Here is a 16433-nt window from a genome sequence, read left to right as displayed (position 1 = left end):
GGAGGTCTGGATCCACAGGGTTACTATAGGTACAAGGTTTACTTGTTCCATTATGTGATAGAAAGGTTGTGTGTGCAGATGTAGGTGAATTTGTGGAAAGAAGTTGGTAGGCAGTGGTGGAGTGCTGAAGGACTCTAAAGTTAGAACAGTTTGAATTCTTGCTCTGCCTTTTACAAGCTATGCAACTTAAGGTCAGTTATGGAACCTTAGTTACCTCATCTTTAAGGTGGTAACCAATAGGATTATGTGAGGGATCAAATGACATATAATGTATGTTAACTGCTTGGGTAAGTTGTGTACCGTACTTGGTAGGAGCTCAAAATTATTAGCTCTAATTGAGGGTGCTATAGAAGGAATGAATGGCTTCCTCACCAAGGGTTTTTTCCTGAAGCAGGGATCTTTGTAAGGTCACCTACAGGTAGTGCTGGGGAAAGGAAGAAGGTACAGAAAGTTTGAAAGCTGTTTTGGAAAGGTGAGACCCCTGGCCAGGAAAACGTGGGCAGCATTGAAGACCTAGTTGTCAGAACTACATGGGAGTGGTGTCTTCATCAGCCTTTTCAATGAAGATAATTGTGCATGTGAAGCAAAGGTTAGAATTGGACGTTGTGTCCTCCTAGAGTTACTTGCTTTATTATTCTTTTCTTGTTAATTAGAGTTCTGTCAATAGAGGGTTTATGAGATTTCTTGGAAGAGAAATAAATGATAGCAGGTCTTCAAATAATATTGTTTTATTGCAATGTTCGTAAGATGCCATAGGATCTTATCTCTTATTTATATCAATTAGGTAATACTGGTTTTGTCGTCTGTCATTTCACTTAAAAGTTGCAGAACCTATTGATAATGTTAAGTGGTGACTTCACTGAAAGTTAGTTCTTTATTATGTTTGCTGAAGATCTAATTAACAAACACAATTTACAGTCTTTTAAATTTTGGGTTAGAGTTTGATCAGTAATTTATAAATGTAGATGCAGAATTAAAGGGGGTATGATTGATTCATAAGACCACCTTTTTACTTCTTACACCAGTTCCAAGTTTGGAGGCCCCCAAGACTATTCTTAGGATAATTCACCGGAAGGACCTACAGAACTTGTTGAAAGCTGTTATACTCATGGTCACAGTTTATTCCAGCTAAAGGATATTGATTAAAATCAGCCAAAGGTGAAGGTGCATAGGGCAGAGTCCAGGAAAGTTCCAAATGTAGAGCTTCCAGTTGTTCTTTCCCGGTGGAGTTGTGAACAGTATTAATTTCTTGGTGTTGATGTGTGACAATATGCATGGAGTGTTAACACCCATGGAAAGCTCATCCCAGTTTTGGTGTCTAAAATTTCTGTTGGGGTTCCATGATTGATTGCCCACATGGCTGAACTTAGTTTCCAGTCCTTCTGGAGAGGGAGGTGATTCATCTGACTAAAATCCCTTACCATAAATCTCATGGTGAGTAAGAACGCTTATTAGGCATGACATTCCAAGAGTTTAGAGATTACTTTCCAGAAGCTCAGGACTTGGGAAAGGTAAAGTTCTTACAATTTTACAGCAGTTAAATATATTTTTAATATTTTGAGTCTATAGTGGCTCTTTAGTTGAGAGTTTAAGTGATGATTAAAAATTGGTAACAAAGAATCCATAAATAGGTTGGTATTATAGATTCTTGAGCTAAGGAAGTATCAGCAAGAAATTATATAAACTTAGTATTTTAATATTGTAAAACTGATGTACGACTGTTTTACATTTATAGCTTTGACATGGTTCAACTCTTTCATTAAATTTGAACTTAACTGTTTTCTCCTGAGAAGAGTTTCATGTAATGAAGTCTGTGAGTCTCCTAAATGAAATTTTTAGCTGTAGACTCATTTTAGAGCAGTGTTTCTAATGTGAAATGATGTACACACAAAAGGCCCAGGGTCACACAGTTTCACTTTTTTTTTAATCTCCCATGAAAGCATGTCTGAATCCAGGTGAGTAAGAGACACCACAGGGATAACCTTGAATTTATTTCTAAAAAAGATAAACCACTTTCAAGTGGTATAAACTTAGTATGGAAAAACTCGCCATATCCTACAACTGCGTTGTGACAGTGATAACTGTCTTTGAGTACTACTGTTTTAGGGAATAAATGTATTTCCACCTCATTGGCATTAGTGCAAATCTCATTTCCTGGTTGATACCCATAACAAATTAGATCTCACCAAGAGAGCAAAATCCCTTAATAAGCCTACTTAAAAATAACTTGAAGCAATATGATGCTTATTCCTGTGGCACTACCAGGTGCGGTGTTTGCATCAAGTCATTTTGGGGTGCTTTATTTCTGGGTGCTTTATGGAAATGTTCCTTATAGGGAATTCCCTGACTTCATAGTTCCAGAGTGGCTCTCTTTCTTCTTTTTTTCTTTTTGTTACTCTTTGTAATGCTTACAAGAACTGGACCACATTCAGCCAGGAGATACTATCCTCTAACACATGGTAGATTGTTGATGTGAGATCTGAGGATTTGGGTCATGCAAAAATGAATGACCTCTCAGATTTGTTACATTTTCTGTATACTGAGAATAGGGCACTAAAATAGTATAACTATATTTGCATGTGATTTGTATGTTATAATGAACATTTAAATTCTTCTTTGTACTAAATTATTATTATTTTTTTGGTTGCCACCTTAAGCCTCTCCCCTAAGGCACAGAGTGGCTTTCCATTTAAATTTTTGCTTCAGCATATGAAACGTAGAGGGCCATAGTTTGACTAAAGGCACCTAACCCATGGATGGTATTTGCTACATGTTTGAACAACAAATGTTTTAACCCACTGCCTTCACTAATATTGTAACTACTGTCTTACAGATTGACTTGATGCAAAACATCACAAAGGCTCCATATTATACAGTATGCGATTTTTGAGGTATGAGCTTTAGAAACTTACCTCGCGTGTGGCATGTACATCAGGCTTTAACCTCAGTTTAATCATTTTGGGGAAATTTATGCATTTTTTCTCTCTCTCCATAACATTTTTAGAATATTAAAGGGGCTAAGGAGGTATTTTGGGATCCTTGATCTAGGATTCTTAGTCTTAACAGATACACTTTCTTTTATCACTAAATTGAGACACTAATTCTGTCAGGTAATAGCTTTACAGCCCCTATAAACTAGTTGAACATTTTTGCCTGACTCTTTTGAGTTCAAATCCACATTGCTCTTTTGTGCCTTTGATTGCCTCATTTTAAGTGCTCATTTCTCTTCTTTAACAATTTTCTCTTTATTGGACTACATGATCTTGGTGATTACAGCCTGATACAGTTTTTTGAGACCTAAGCCATCTAGATATTAGAAAATAGAGATTATTTTGTACATGCTGAACCATTTTGTGCTTTTGGGTTCAGAATACCAGTAACTTGAATTGGGAAGTTGCTCCTGTTTTTCTTTTTTCCAGTTTAATTTGAAGTCAGTACTTGCTAGTTAGAAATGTATTTGTTGGTAGCAATAGATCACTTAATTTCTTCAATGAAGAGCTAAAATTAACTGCAATATATAGAGCATAAGAACTTATTTTGATTGTCTTTGTATGTTCATGAACTATTTATACATTATTTGTTAGACTGGAAACCTTGAGTGTATTTAGTAATATGGCTATAGCTATTGAGTATATACTGTAAGCAGAGTATTCCTAAAGAATTCATTATCTTGTTTAAGCCTCACAATGGCCTTCCCTATTAGATAGGCATAATCCCTATTTTACATAAGAGACAACTAAGGCTTAGTGAGTAAGTACCTTTTGTAGAGTCACACGTATCTTTTTGGTACTGGAGCTGGGATTTGAGCCCAGATCTTTTTTTAAACCTGTATTCTCTACTGCCTTATGTTTACTGCTATGCCACCGGAAAACAGAACACATATTTAGCTCTTAATAGTAAATAGTAAGGGAAATAAATACATGTGATATATAAGCGTAATGAAAATAAGAAATTTAGATATTTAAATATTGGTAGACTTTAGTTATCTAGGTGCTTCAGAATTATTTTATTCATTCATTTCCTAACAGCTCACTTACCCAGATTGTGTTAGATGCCTTACATACAAGAAAGTCCAAAACCTGTCAGAAAAGCTCATATGCTCTCTTTAATTTTTCAATTCCCTTTCAGAAATTATGTTACAGTATATTATGGATTATTATCAGTGAACATTTAATATGCTATTTTTAGATATGTGGGAAATGTTTTTACATTAGTTTTTAAAAGTTCTCATGTTCCATTTAGTGTTAAAGGTACTTAAATGCTTATAGACTTAGTGTACTTTGAAAATATCCTCATACATTTTTCCAGAGATTTTATTTTCCCATATGTTGAAAGTACTGAGCTTTGTTTATTAATTAGTGAACCCTGTTTGTCTGAAGAAGATACACTGTTATGAAGTCTTAGTTGTTATGGAATTTTATCAAATTTCAAATTGAGAACCTTTAGGAATAATTTAGACTTGTGCCAGTTAGGTATCCAAGTTTAATTGGACTTATTGTTTATATTCTATGTTAACAGTGGTTACAGTAAGTACAGATCAGGGTGTCTGATTGAGCCTATGCAAGGTTTCATGTTTATTGTTTTTGAGGGTGAGGGCAGTGAAAGGCTAACGAACTAGATAAAATATATTTACAAACACTGCAGTTATTCTTATACATGGGGTAGAGGCACAGGGGTTGAAGAATAGAGTAGTTTCTGCCCCTGCCAGTGTCCTTAAATTTTTCCAAGTAATTATGAGTTCAGAGGGTGCTTTCAGTAAGTAACATAACACTGACTTATATTTCAAAAGGTTGTTCCTCTCAGAAGAAATATCAGTAGAACTTTTTTATGCTGCCACATAGTATGTAGTATTTGTCTTATTTCTTGATGCTGTATGATTGATGGTTGGAAGAATAAGGTTCATGAGAAATTACGAAGTTCAGCTCCGTATTTTACTGATGAGGACATTGAGACATAGAGCTGATTCCTGGAGAAGAGCACTGACTTTACCCTGGAACTGCACCTGTCGTTTATTGATATCCAAGTATCCAGGGTTATTTTGGATAATACTTGATTTTTATATAGATTATGAACTGCAGCCTTCAAATTTAGCTTTATTAGATTCCTGATATCTTTCATTTTCTTTACTTTTTAGAATTTTAATATATATTCTTTATAGTTAAGAAATCTTCATGAAGTCTTTAGTATTGCAGTTCATTAAAATAATCTTACTTTGTAACTAATGTGTTCTAATACCCCACTGAGCTTGCTTTTCAAATATCATTCCACAATTTATTTTCCATCAAATAATCAAGTTACAGATTTAGCTGAGAGAGAGAGAGAGAGAGAGAGAGAGAGAATGCCTTATTGCCATGAGACAGTACTTTAATTTGGTAACATATTGCCTGTGCCTGATATGTTGCCAGTGTTTTATATGATTGGGAAGATTAATTTTCCCAGTGATTAAACCTGTTCTGGGAGGAAGAACTACTTTTTTCAAGTCAGGTGAAGAGAATGCTGGACTGGGTCCGTATGAATGCAAACTGCCCCAGTTTGCTGAGGACTGAGGGAGTCAGTAGGACATGGGATGTCCAGTGCTAAAGCCAATGAAGTCTTGAGCAAAGCGGGATGAGTTTGAAACCTTAATCCTTATAGTTATTCATATTTCTAAATGGGTCCTTAGAATAGTAGCAGAAAGGGCTCAAAAACAGGCATTTCATCCGCTGACAGTCTCTTCCCAATTGAGACTTATTAGACACAGGAGTGCTTATTTATAATCATAATGATTTAAATAATTAAAAAGGTAGAGAGAGGAGAGAGGCTTGTATAAAAGAAAGATTTCTGATTTAGGCCAGTGATTTTCAACCTTTTTCATCTCATGGTGCACATAAACTAATTACTAAAATTCTGCGACACACCAAAAAATACGTGTTTTTGTTTTTGTTTTTGTCAATCTGACAGAAAAAGATCTGGCAAAAAGAAAAAAACTGGTATAATTTTGATTCATTCACTCCAGACAGCTATTGTTGTGTGGGCTGTGTCTTTTTTTTATTTTTTTAACTTGACAATCTACAGGAAAAGAGGTCAGTGCCCCTGACTAAATAGTCAAATATTGCATGTTTTTAAAAGTCTTGTGGCACATCAGTTGAAAATTGCTGATTTAGACTATTATAATATTTGTTTAAAATTCTAATCTTATACTCTTCTCTCTTTACAGAACTGATAGTGCATCAGCCGACCCAGATAATTTAAAATATTCTTCATCCAGAGATAGGGGTGGGTCTTCTTCTTATGGACTGCAACCTTCAAATTCAGCTGTGGTGTCTCGGCAAAGGCACGATGATACCAGAGTCCACGCTGACATACAGAATGACGAAAAGGGTATATATATTTCCTTATTGGTAGAGGCATGTTTTCTTATTTGTTTTTTAACCTACCCATCCTTCCACCCCTTTCTCCCCCTTCCTCACCCCTTTCTTCTAATAGCTTGAAATACAGGTATTTTATACTTACATAAAATGTTAAAGTAAAAAGCTCTTCATTATAGGCAACGCAATTTGGTGTGGAGGAAAGAAACCCTGGACTTAAGAGCTATATGGTTGGCTACACACACACAGTGAGATTTTTGAAACTTCATTAAGTTTACCTCCTTAATTTTTAAAAATTAAAGTACTCTTTACATATATGTGATACATAAGTGAAGGTTCCTTGCCAGAAAAGAAAAAGGCTGAAGTTGCAACTACCATCTCTCCTCTAGACTTCCCAAAAGTTTTAAGAGAGCAAATCTGACTTTAGTTTTCATTTCTCTTACCTTCCATTGATGATACTAAAATGAAATCAAGCCCTGACTAGTGTGGCTCAGTTGGTTGGGCATCAGCTCGCAAAGTGATGGCTCACCAGTTCAGTTCCCGGTCAAGGCACATGCCTAGGTTGTGGGTCCCATCCCTGGTCCCCTGTTGGGTTGCTTGAGAAAGGCAACATATCAGTGTTTCCCACATCGATGTTTCTCTCCCTGCCCCCCTCTCTAAAAATAAATAAATGAAATCTTTAGAATGAGATGAAAATACGATTTCAAGGCAGGCGGCACAGGAACAGGTAGGAGAAGCAAAGGCTGGTTGAGCTGTAGAGTGGGTAGTAAGATCCTGAACTCCCAGGAATTAATTGAGTGAAACAGAGCCTTATTAAAATAATGTAAATGTTGCTGTTTTCAGGTGGTTACAGTGTCAATGGAGGATCTGGGGAAAATACTTATGGTCGGAAGTCGTTGGGGCAAGAGCTGAGGGTTAACAATGTGACCAGCCCTGAGTTCACCAGTGTTCAGCATGGCAGTCGTGCATTAGCCATCAAAGACATGAGGAAATCACAGGGTAAGGCTGGGCCAACTGGGGACCAAGTACATGTGCCTCCACAAAGATCTGTATCTTCTACTGGACACTTTATTTCTTATTAATGCTTTTGCACGTGTGAGTTGGTTAGTTTACTCTGCGTTGAAAAACGTACAGTTTTTTGCATTCCTTTTCCTGTGAACTGTTTCTTAAGAGTAAGTTCCTATGAGAAAGGTTTCAATGTGTTTTAGAAGAGAATTCTGTTAAAATAAGAAAACTGGATGAAATTTTAAAGAAAGGATTTTCCTGATTATTGTGGCTACCGAATATATAGTGGGTTCTTACTGTAGCAGGTACTTGAACCCTGTGGGGGGCGTGGGAGTCTATGGAGTGGATCCTTTCTGAAGTTAAATACACTGATGCCACTTTCTGCCTTATGACACCAGCCTCAGTGTAGAGGTAAAGTGCTCTGAAAATTCAGAGGATTAGAGGTAATGATTTTTTTTTTCTAAAAGAAATTAATTTTATTGGTGAAGCTGAGTATGAAATCAAGATTTCCCGTTTATATACTTTGTTGGATATAGTTACTGTGGACTTTTAGTTTATGAACTTTTTCCCTTGGAGGGTGTGTACGCCTGTGTTGTGTAGATAGATCTTGGTGAACATCTTTGTGCATATAGGTCCTTTTTTTAGTATATAGCTTTTAAAACAGTATTTCTTTTGGATAAATTTTCAAAAGTAGAAAGCTAGATCAGAGGCTGTACTGTTTCTTAATAGTGTTTGAAGTTTGACTTATGTATAATAAAGCTAGAAAGTGTCTCTATGCTAATTTAGTCCAATTCTTACTCCTTACAGGCTGAGTTATGTAGTTTGCTAGTGGCAGAATTGTAAATAGAGCCTAGGTTTTTGGTCTGGTATCCTAATGACATTTTCAGTATTCATCCTTACTGAAATACTAAAAAATTCCTATTCCTTCTCTCATATGTTATAATTTCTTTTATTGTTAATATTCCTTTCATACCTTGGAGAGAAACAAAACTGTCAGACTTATTGATGTGGTTTGTTAATATGCATTGGTTAATTATGATAAATAGCAGTTGAAAACTTAAAAAGAGAATTTTTATACTTAAACGCATTTTTATTTATTGTCAAGCATTGTTTGAGCATTCCTGCTTGTTCTTGTCATTAAAAAAAATAAAGGGAGGGAAGATTCTGATCTGCCACTTTCTGAGTAGCAGCCTTGCACATGGTAGGTTGTAGTGAAACATGATTTCAATTAACCAAAGCTTTGTGCTGGGAAAATGATGATAATGTGTTGATAATCTGGAATACTTTGAGCCTTCCAGTGGAATACCTAGATGAGAAATAGAGGCATATAGCCTGTTTCTCCTGATGACACTTTACCTGTAACCTGAAGAAAATAATTTCTAAGCATTTTTTCCGTCTCAGCTGACCCTGTGGAATGAGGTATTTACTTGGGCTTACTTTTTCTGAGGGTCTGTACTATGCCCAGTAGTCTGCTTGGGTTTGGTTTGTAGTGTTGAACAAAAGTGTAATGGGACCTGCATTTGTTGAGCTTTTATTGTCCATTAGACTGTGATTTTTAATGTACTTTAAAATATTTGGGATATAGGGTTCCTATGCTTATTTATACTCAGTGGATAACAAAATGTTTATATGCTTATATTCACAGAGCGATTGATGTCTTACTCTGATGAGTCTCGACTGTCGAATCTTCTTCGGAGGATCACCCGGGAAGACGACAGAGACCGAAGACTGGCTACTGTAAAGCAGTTGAAGGAATTTATTCAGCAACCAGAAAATAAACTGGTGAGTGTAGTATGTTGGGGAATATTGATAATTTTTGTGTTTCCATAATAAACTAGGTAATGCTGTCCGGAGTGGTTTAAGAAGGGAAAACGTTTACATCTAAGCAAAAATAACAGGGATTCCTTATTCCAGGTGAATTTGGCCTGTGTTATGATGAATTAGAAATTTATGCCCCGATGTGTAATTTATCTACCATTATTGGACCTACATTGGTTGCCTTCTGCAATAAAGTGCCTTTAACACATGTGTTGTGTTGTCCTCAGAATTTTTTTCTATGATCCAGGACAGAATACCTGTTGTTTTTCATATGTGAAATTGGGGGGTACATACATACCTTGTTCAGGGGTAAGTTTGGTCTAGTGTCCAGGACAAGTAAATGGAAGAACTTTAAGGACAAAGTGCTGGAACAGTTACAAATTTGTCTCTACCCCCAAGTAATTTTCCTAATGTGAAATTAACTTTTCTAATGTGAAATTGATATAGAGTAGGAGAAAATTAATGAATGAGAAATGGTATGGCGAGTCACATAATATTTGATTCAAAACAAGCTTCTTGCCCTTCCCCCAAATGTTATGAAAAATTACAAATATACAGGAAACTGAAAGGATTTTACAGCGAACATAACATGCCCATCATCTAAATTCTGTCATTAAAATTTTACCATATTGCATCATCACATAGTCATCTCTTCATCCATGAATCTATTTTTTTAAAAATGCATTTCAGAGTAAATTAAACAAGTTTCTTGAGTTTATTCTTTTTTATTGATGATCATGGCTCAGTGATTTGTATGGATAAATTTTTTTCATAGCCTGAAAGAAAACTTATAACACTCTTGATATATGTTAATTGGGGCTGGAATAAGGAAAGTACGATGTTGTCCAATTATAATTTCGAAGGGGACACAAAAAAGTACAGAATGTTATTATTAAAAGTTTATGAATTTGAAATTTTTATAAATGTGTTTTTTTAAAGGTACTAGTTAAACAATTGGATAATATCTTGACTGCTGTACATGATGTACTTAATGAAAGGTAAGTAACTAATAATGGTTAAATTTAAAAAACTGATATTCTTAGAAATTATTAAAAATAAGGTAAACCCATTGGTTTCATTTACGAACATCTATTTAATGTTTCACTAGGTTCTCTTGTCATCTTCATCTGTGTTAAAGTATTTATATGTTTATAAACATTGAATACAAATAGAATCATTAAAAGGGAATACCATTTTTAAAAAATTTGTCAACATAACTGGATAATTGAGCATTGACATGTAAAGTGACATAAACTCTTAATGCAGGCATGAATGAATGAATGAACGAACGCAATAAACATTTGTAAGGTAGAGAATTTTGAAATTGCTTAGAGAGTAGAGGTGAAAAGACAACAGTGGATTGAGATGATACAATCCTTTTTTGGCCAACAGTAGATTGAGACCACATAGTCTAGGGGACTACTGGCATTCTCCAAAGGTATGCAGTCATTTATTTGTATGTAGATTCCCGAAAAATTGGAGTGTTGGAAAGCGCCCAAAACCCCATCTCAGCAGGTCATAAACCTTACTGCTTTTTGATGGTTTTATTTTACGTAGTTATATATTATACTTAAATGAGTGTTGTTATTCCTTGAAGTTTATTATATTTAACTATTACAATTTCATATTTTTATAGCCCCTGTATATTGAAATTATACAGTATATATTTATAGTGTGTTTTATCTAATTATTTGTTGCTGCTCTTCTCTGTGAATCATTTGATGCAGCTTGAGGTGGAGTTTAAAGCATGAATTTTAGTATTTCTTGGGCTTCCCTTACTGTTTGTAAGTAATTGTTTCTGTAAAAGAAAGCCCAGTGTCTAAGAGAGTTACTTTGGGGCACTGCAGGATAGAGAGAATAGAAAATACTTAAAATGAATAAAATCTCACCTTTTAGGCAGGTTGAATAGAAATTTTTTGAAAAATCATTTAAGACATTTCTTTTGTAAGATGTCATTCTTGTCATCTTTGAAAACTTACACTTTTGTGTTTTGTTTTATTTTCATTAAAATAAACACAGTAGCAAATTGCTTCAGGAGTTGAGACAGGAAGGAGCTTGCTGTCTTGGCCTTCTTTGTGCTTCTCTGAGCTATGAGGCCGAGAAGATCTTCAAATGGATTTTCAGCAAATTTAGCTCATCTGCAAAAGATGAAGTTAAACTCCTCTACTTATGTGCCACCTACAAAGCACTAGAGACTGTAGGAGAAAAGAAAGCCTTTTCATCTGTTATGCAGGTAAGAATGGGGGTGGGGGGCTGTTGATGATATGCTTGGAGAGAAAATTGTCCTTAACACATGTCCTTGAAGAAAGGAGACTTAGCATAAAGCTGTCTACTGATAGTAAATATGTATGTAAAATTCCTCTTTCTGAATTTGAGTAAAAGACACACATTAAAGGTAGACTTAAAATGTTAGGTGTTGTCTCCCCTCTCCCCCAGTTGCTTTCTAGAAGCTTTCCTTTAAATTTGCTTAGTACTAGAATCATTTACTGGTTTGAAAATAGGAACTCCATGAGGGGAACTGGATTAGGAGAGGCTTCACATTTTTTGAGGGAGGCAAAAACTGAACACAACTCATACTAGGCTTTTTTAGGTTTGATAATGTGTCAAAAATTCTTATTCCAAGTGATTTAAATGTGAATAAATATCAGCGCCACTTAATTCTATTCTGCCTTTTTAAAAGATTCATTTTTCTTTGATTATAGAGGTTATGAAAACATTTTTTTGGAAAAGATTCAGAAAATTAGCTGTAACTGAACAGCATAACTACAAAGTGGGCTTATCCTCTATAGTTGTTGTATTAATATTCCAGACATTAATACAAAATATTTAGTTTTGTATGTTAATACTTCTCTCCAAATATTTACTTTGAAACTTTTCAAATCCACAGGAAAACAGATCAGTACGGTAAACACCATATATCCTTTACCTAGATTTGTCACTTATTAACATTTTGCTACAGTTGTTTTATTTTTACACATACACTGTTTTGTTGAATCATTAGAAAATAAATTATACACATTGTGACAGTTTATGCTGTAATGCTTTGACATGCATTGCCTAAGAATAAGGCTGTTCTCCTGTATAACAACAATATTATAATCATACCTAAGAAAATTAATTTTATTACATAATACAATCTATATTTAGATTTCTGCAGTTACCTGACCCAGGATTTCATCAAGATTCATGCCTTGTGTTTGGTGGTGTGTCTCTTTAATCTCTCTCAATTAGAACAGTTCTCTGTCCCTTTTCGTTCCCCATATTTTGTGTAATGTTCTACCTTGTGGGTTTTCAAATTGTTTCTTCCTGATTAGATTTTGTTTAGACTTCAGGTTTTACTCTGTGAGATGAAGAATTTGATTGCCTGGTTGAGGTGATAACCACCAGATCTTTCCATTATGAAGGCTGATTTTTTCTCTTTGTAATTAGTGAATAATCTGGCATGATGCCATAAGATCTGAGCATTCTGTTTTTTTAGTAATGTTGCACTCAGTGATCTTAGCATCCATTCATAGCCTGTGCCTGTGTATATTTATAACTTTGGCTGTTGTGAAATGTTGGTTTTCTAATTCTAGTATTCTATGTTTATAACATTCTTTTGTAAAGAGGGGCTTTCTTTTTGGGGGGGGAGTGGTTTTTAACAGCTACAAAAATTAATGTTATGCCATTATTTATTTTAAAAATGTATATAGTGGTGATGTGGGCTTGTGGGTCATTCATGAATTGGGGCCATAAATCTTCCCTAAGTTGTTTCAGTTTGAAGCACATACTAATAGTTTAGAGCATAAATTGTACAAAATTTGCTCTGTATTTTGAATTAGAAAGTAATTGTGGTAGTTTAAAACTTTCTAAGCACATTAGATTTCGTACTTGAAATTTAATCACATCGATGGTATTAAAGAGTATGCTTAGGGATAATGTAAATAGACATTACGTAGAAATAATTTTAACAGACATCAGATAAGAGAAAATAGTATTTGTTTTCAGCCTAATAGTGGAATAAAATGTTTTCAACTTCTTTTTTTGTGTTAAAACTATAGGATTTTCTTTGATATCATAAATTTGAATGTAGTCACTATTGAATAATGAATCTCATTTGCTTGTTTTCTTCCTTTTTTGTTGAATGTTCATAGTTTGTAATTTTATTTTATAGCTTGTAATGACCAGCCTGCAGTCTATTCTTGAAAATGTGGATACACCAGAATTACTTTGCAAATGTGTTAAGTGCATTCTTTTGGTAGCTCGATGCTACCCTCATATTTTCAGCACTAACTTTAGGGTAAGTTCCCCAATCCCCTCTTTTCACATGATAGATTAAGAGATTTGATTGCACATAGGAGGACCTTGGAACTCAGAAAACAAAGCTTTTGTTACTTTGAATATAATCAGTGATGTTTGAGGGTCCATAATTGAATGGTACATCAATAATGTTTTTATAGAAAATACTATCTGTGTTTTCAGACACTAATGCCTTAAGATATTTAAAGAAAAATATATCATTTTATCAGTATCATGAATTAAATTTCATTATTCTCTTGCTTGCCCTTCCCCTTTTTCACTTTGTATGATGTCACGTAGGTAGAACATAGATGAACTTTCTAGGGCCTCTTACTCTGAAATCACCCATAGGTAGAATAGCAGTTAAGACCTTAAAATGCTTAGTGCCCTTCTCTGTTTCCATCCAGGATACGGTTGATATATTAGTTGGATGGCATATAGATCATACTCAGAAACCTTCACTCACACAGCAGGTGTCTGGTAAGTGGTTCAGCATATACGAGTTATATATAAATATTGTGGGAAGGATCATTGGTCCCTCAAAGACCAGCTGTTAGTATTTCTTTGGAAGTGCAAGAAAAATATTGTTTAACAGAAATAGTTTGATTATTATAAATGAACATTACTTGTTAGCTAAATTTATCTTTTCAAAAGAAAATTGTGTACTTCCAAGTACAGATTATAATGTTCCAGTGAGAAATTGAAAGGGCTTAACTAAGTCATTTGTGGCATGTGCTGGCAGGAGGAGATACTATAGTGGTCGTATCCTGAAGTTTAAAATGGAAGATTCTAGATATTTGTGGCTTGTGTTTTTTGTTTTTTGTTTTTTAACTACAAGCAAATGGTTTAATTTAGAACATTGTCATAAATGATAAAATAACTTGGATATTTTAGCCTTTTCCAAGTGCTGTAGTTTCTCTTAGCATATTTTGGGCAATAAACTTCTGAAAATATGATGTGCAGGTGAGACTGGTACTGTGTCATTTCTTTCCACCGAGTTGATGAGTACACACCTTTGGTGGCTAAGTGTGGCCCTAGGGTAGATAACCAGCCTGGTGGTTGATAGTCTGTGGCATTTTAATCTAAGCCATGTGTTTAATGACAATATGGTTATTAAATCTGTTGAAGAATAAGGATGTGAGATACACATTTTAATTTCTGGAGAACATTCATTTTTGCAGCATTTAAGACACTGGATAATCATGGTCAGCATGCTTAATAGTTAATAGTCCTAGTTTTATGATACAGGTTGTGTTTTAAGAGTTGGCAACTTGAAAATCAGATGTCTTTTAAAACAAGTTTCTTAAATATGTTTTTATTTGGATGTTTTATTTTTTATATTGTTTCAAAATTTCTTTTATGATTTCTAGGATGGTTACAGAGCCTGGAACCATTTTGGGTAGCTGATCTTGCATTTTCTACTACTCTCCTTGGTCAGTTTCTAGAGGACATGGAGGCATATGCTGAGGTGAGTATAGAGAAAAGCAAGTTATTAAAAATAAATAAATAAACCTTAAAATGTGCTAGATTTGTCTTTAAATAATTTAGATCACCTGACATTTGAGCAGAAATTGTAAGACCATTGCCAACATTTTATTTAATTTTTTTAGATGTTAGTTTTGAGTTACCAGCAGAATTACCAGAAAGACTCAAAGAAAAATTGTAGGTCTAATTTTGGAAAGCTTAGAATGGTCTTGGTAGCTGGTAGTTTTCTGAAGACATTTCTGTAGTTTATTCTTATTTTTGTTACTGAAAGAGTCTTAAGCCCTGGTCTGGTGACTCAGTTGGGTGGAGTGTCATCTGGTACCCCGAAATTCGATTCCCTGGTAGGAGCATATATGGAAGGCAACTAATATTCTTTCTCTCTCATTAATAAATAAATATCCTTGGGTGAGGATTAAAAAGAAGAATCTTAAAAAGTGAGATGAATTGTTACTGTATAAAAGCCCCTAAAGACTTTACTCTTACATGTATGGAGATCTTGGAACATACTTTGGAGGACAAGACTTGGTTTCTGCCAACTTTTACAGCTATACAAGTACATATGGTAGCTTTAAGGATCCTGATGAAGTTTCTGGTACTGGTTCTTGGCTTTCCTGGCCCTATTGTCATGGCTTAAATGTGCCTTTTTTTTTTTTTTGTCTGAATCTTTATGGGTTTCTTCCCTACTCAGATCTACCACGATTCTTGTTTGGTGTTCAAGGCTCCCATTAAGATTTAGCTTCATCTTTTCTTTGTAACCATGGATACTTCTAGTCAATAAGAATGCACTACTTTTAACCATACCAGTCTACTTGCTCCCTTTCAGAGAAAAGCGAGGAAATATTTTGCTTCCACATGTTTCTTCACTTCCACAATTAGAATGTTGTTGTTCCGTAGCCCACCTTTAAAGTTGATCTGCCCTTCTGAAGCTAGCCTTTGTAGATTATAGAGACTCTCTTCTTCTTGGTATCCATAAGATCTAACTTTCTTCTGTTATTTGGTTGTTTAAGTATAGGTAGTAACATTGATTCTAGTATCCCATTTTTTGCTAATCTTTTCTTTTTTTTCTGCAACTAGATTATAAAACTGTGATTCAGATCTTATCATTTTCTCCCGCTGATCCTCCCTCCCCACATACACATTCTTTGTGTACATAATGTTGGTGTGGAGTGCTTATTATTGAGTCGGGTAGCTCCAATACCTGGAATGAGATTTTAGCAAACAATTCAGGAATGACAAAAGTGACTGGCTCCATTTATACCTATATAAAACTAGAGTGTTTGTACCAGAATCAATTTTTTACAATACCTATCTGAGTTGGTACAAGAGGTTACTTCCTTAATCTACTCAGATTAATATTGACTTATTTAATTGGAAAATAAAATCTACTTTTTACCTTAGATTCATGTTTCCTTTTCTCATAGGCCAAAATACCTTTTTGTTTGTAAAAATCAATTATAAAGTTAATTGAAGTGTTTTACATAAATAAGAATGCTGTAAATT

The 16433-nt window shown here is 34.6% G+C and overlaps 1 protein-coding gene across 4 annotated transcripts in view; it reads left to right on the top strand.

Moving 5' to 3' along the window:
* Window positions 1-16433, top strand: part of SMG1 (SMG1 nonsense mediated mRNA decay associated PI3K related kinase) — a 138313-nt gene that overhangs the window by 57285 nt on the left and 64595 nt on the right. For 3 of the 4 annotated variants that reach the window (XM_045819427.1, XM_045819430.1, XM_045819429.1), the window contains 9 exons: window positions 2834-2891; window positions 6197-6360; window positions 7191-7346; window positions 8998-9134; window positions 10110-10168; window positions 11190-11403; window positions 13324-13449; window positions 13856-13928; window positions 14819-14916. In XM_045819427.1, the coding sequence (XP_045675383.1) occupies window positions 2878-2891; window positions 6197-6360; window positions 7191-7346; window positions 8998-9134; window positions 10110-10168; window positions 11190-11403; window positions 13324-13449; window positions 13856-13928; window positions 14819-14916 (1041 nt within the window). In that variant the 5' untranslated portion in view covers window positions 2834-2877. The remainder of the gene's footprint in view (window positions 1-2833; window positions 2892-6196; window positions 6361-7190; window positions 7347-8997; window positions 9135-10109; window positions 10169-11189; window positions 11404-13323; window positions 13450-13855; window positions 13929-14818; window positions 14917-16433) is intronic. The other variant, XM_045819426.1, reaches the window with a different exon arrangement.

This window comes from Phyllostomus hastatus, unplaced genomic scaffold (genome assembly GCF_019186645.2).
Source record: "Phyllostomus hastatus isolate PE091 unplaced genomic scaffold, TTU_PhHast_1.1 phas_scaffold_385, whole genome shotgun sequence".
In the NCBI taxonomy this organism is placed as follows: domain Eukaryota; kingdom Metazoa; phylum Chordata; class Mammalia; order Chiroptera; family Phyllostomidae; genus Phyllostomus; species Phyllostomus hastatus.
Note: the sequence above shows the minus strand (reverse complement) of the source record. Positions and strands in the feature narration are given on the sequence as shown.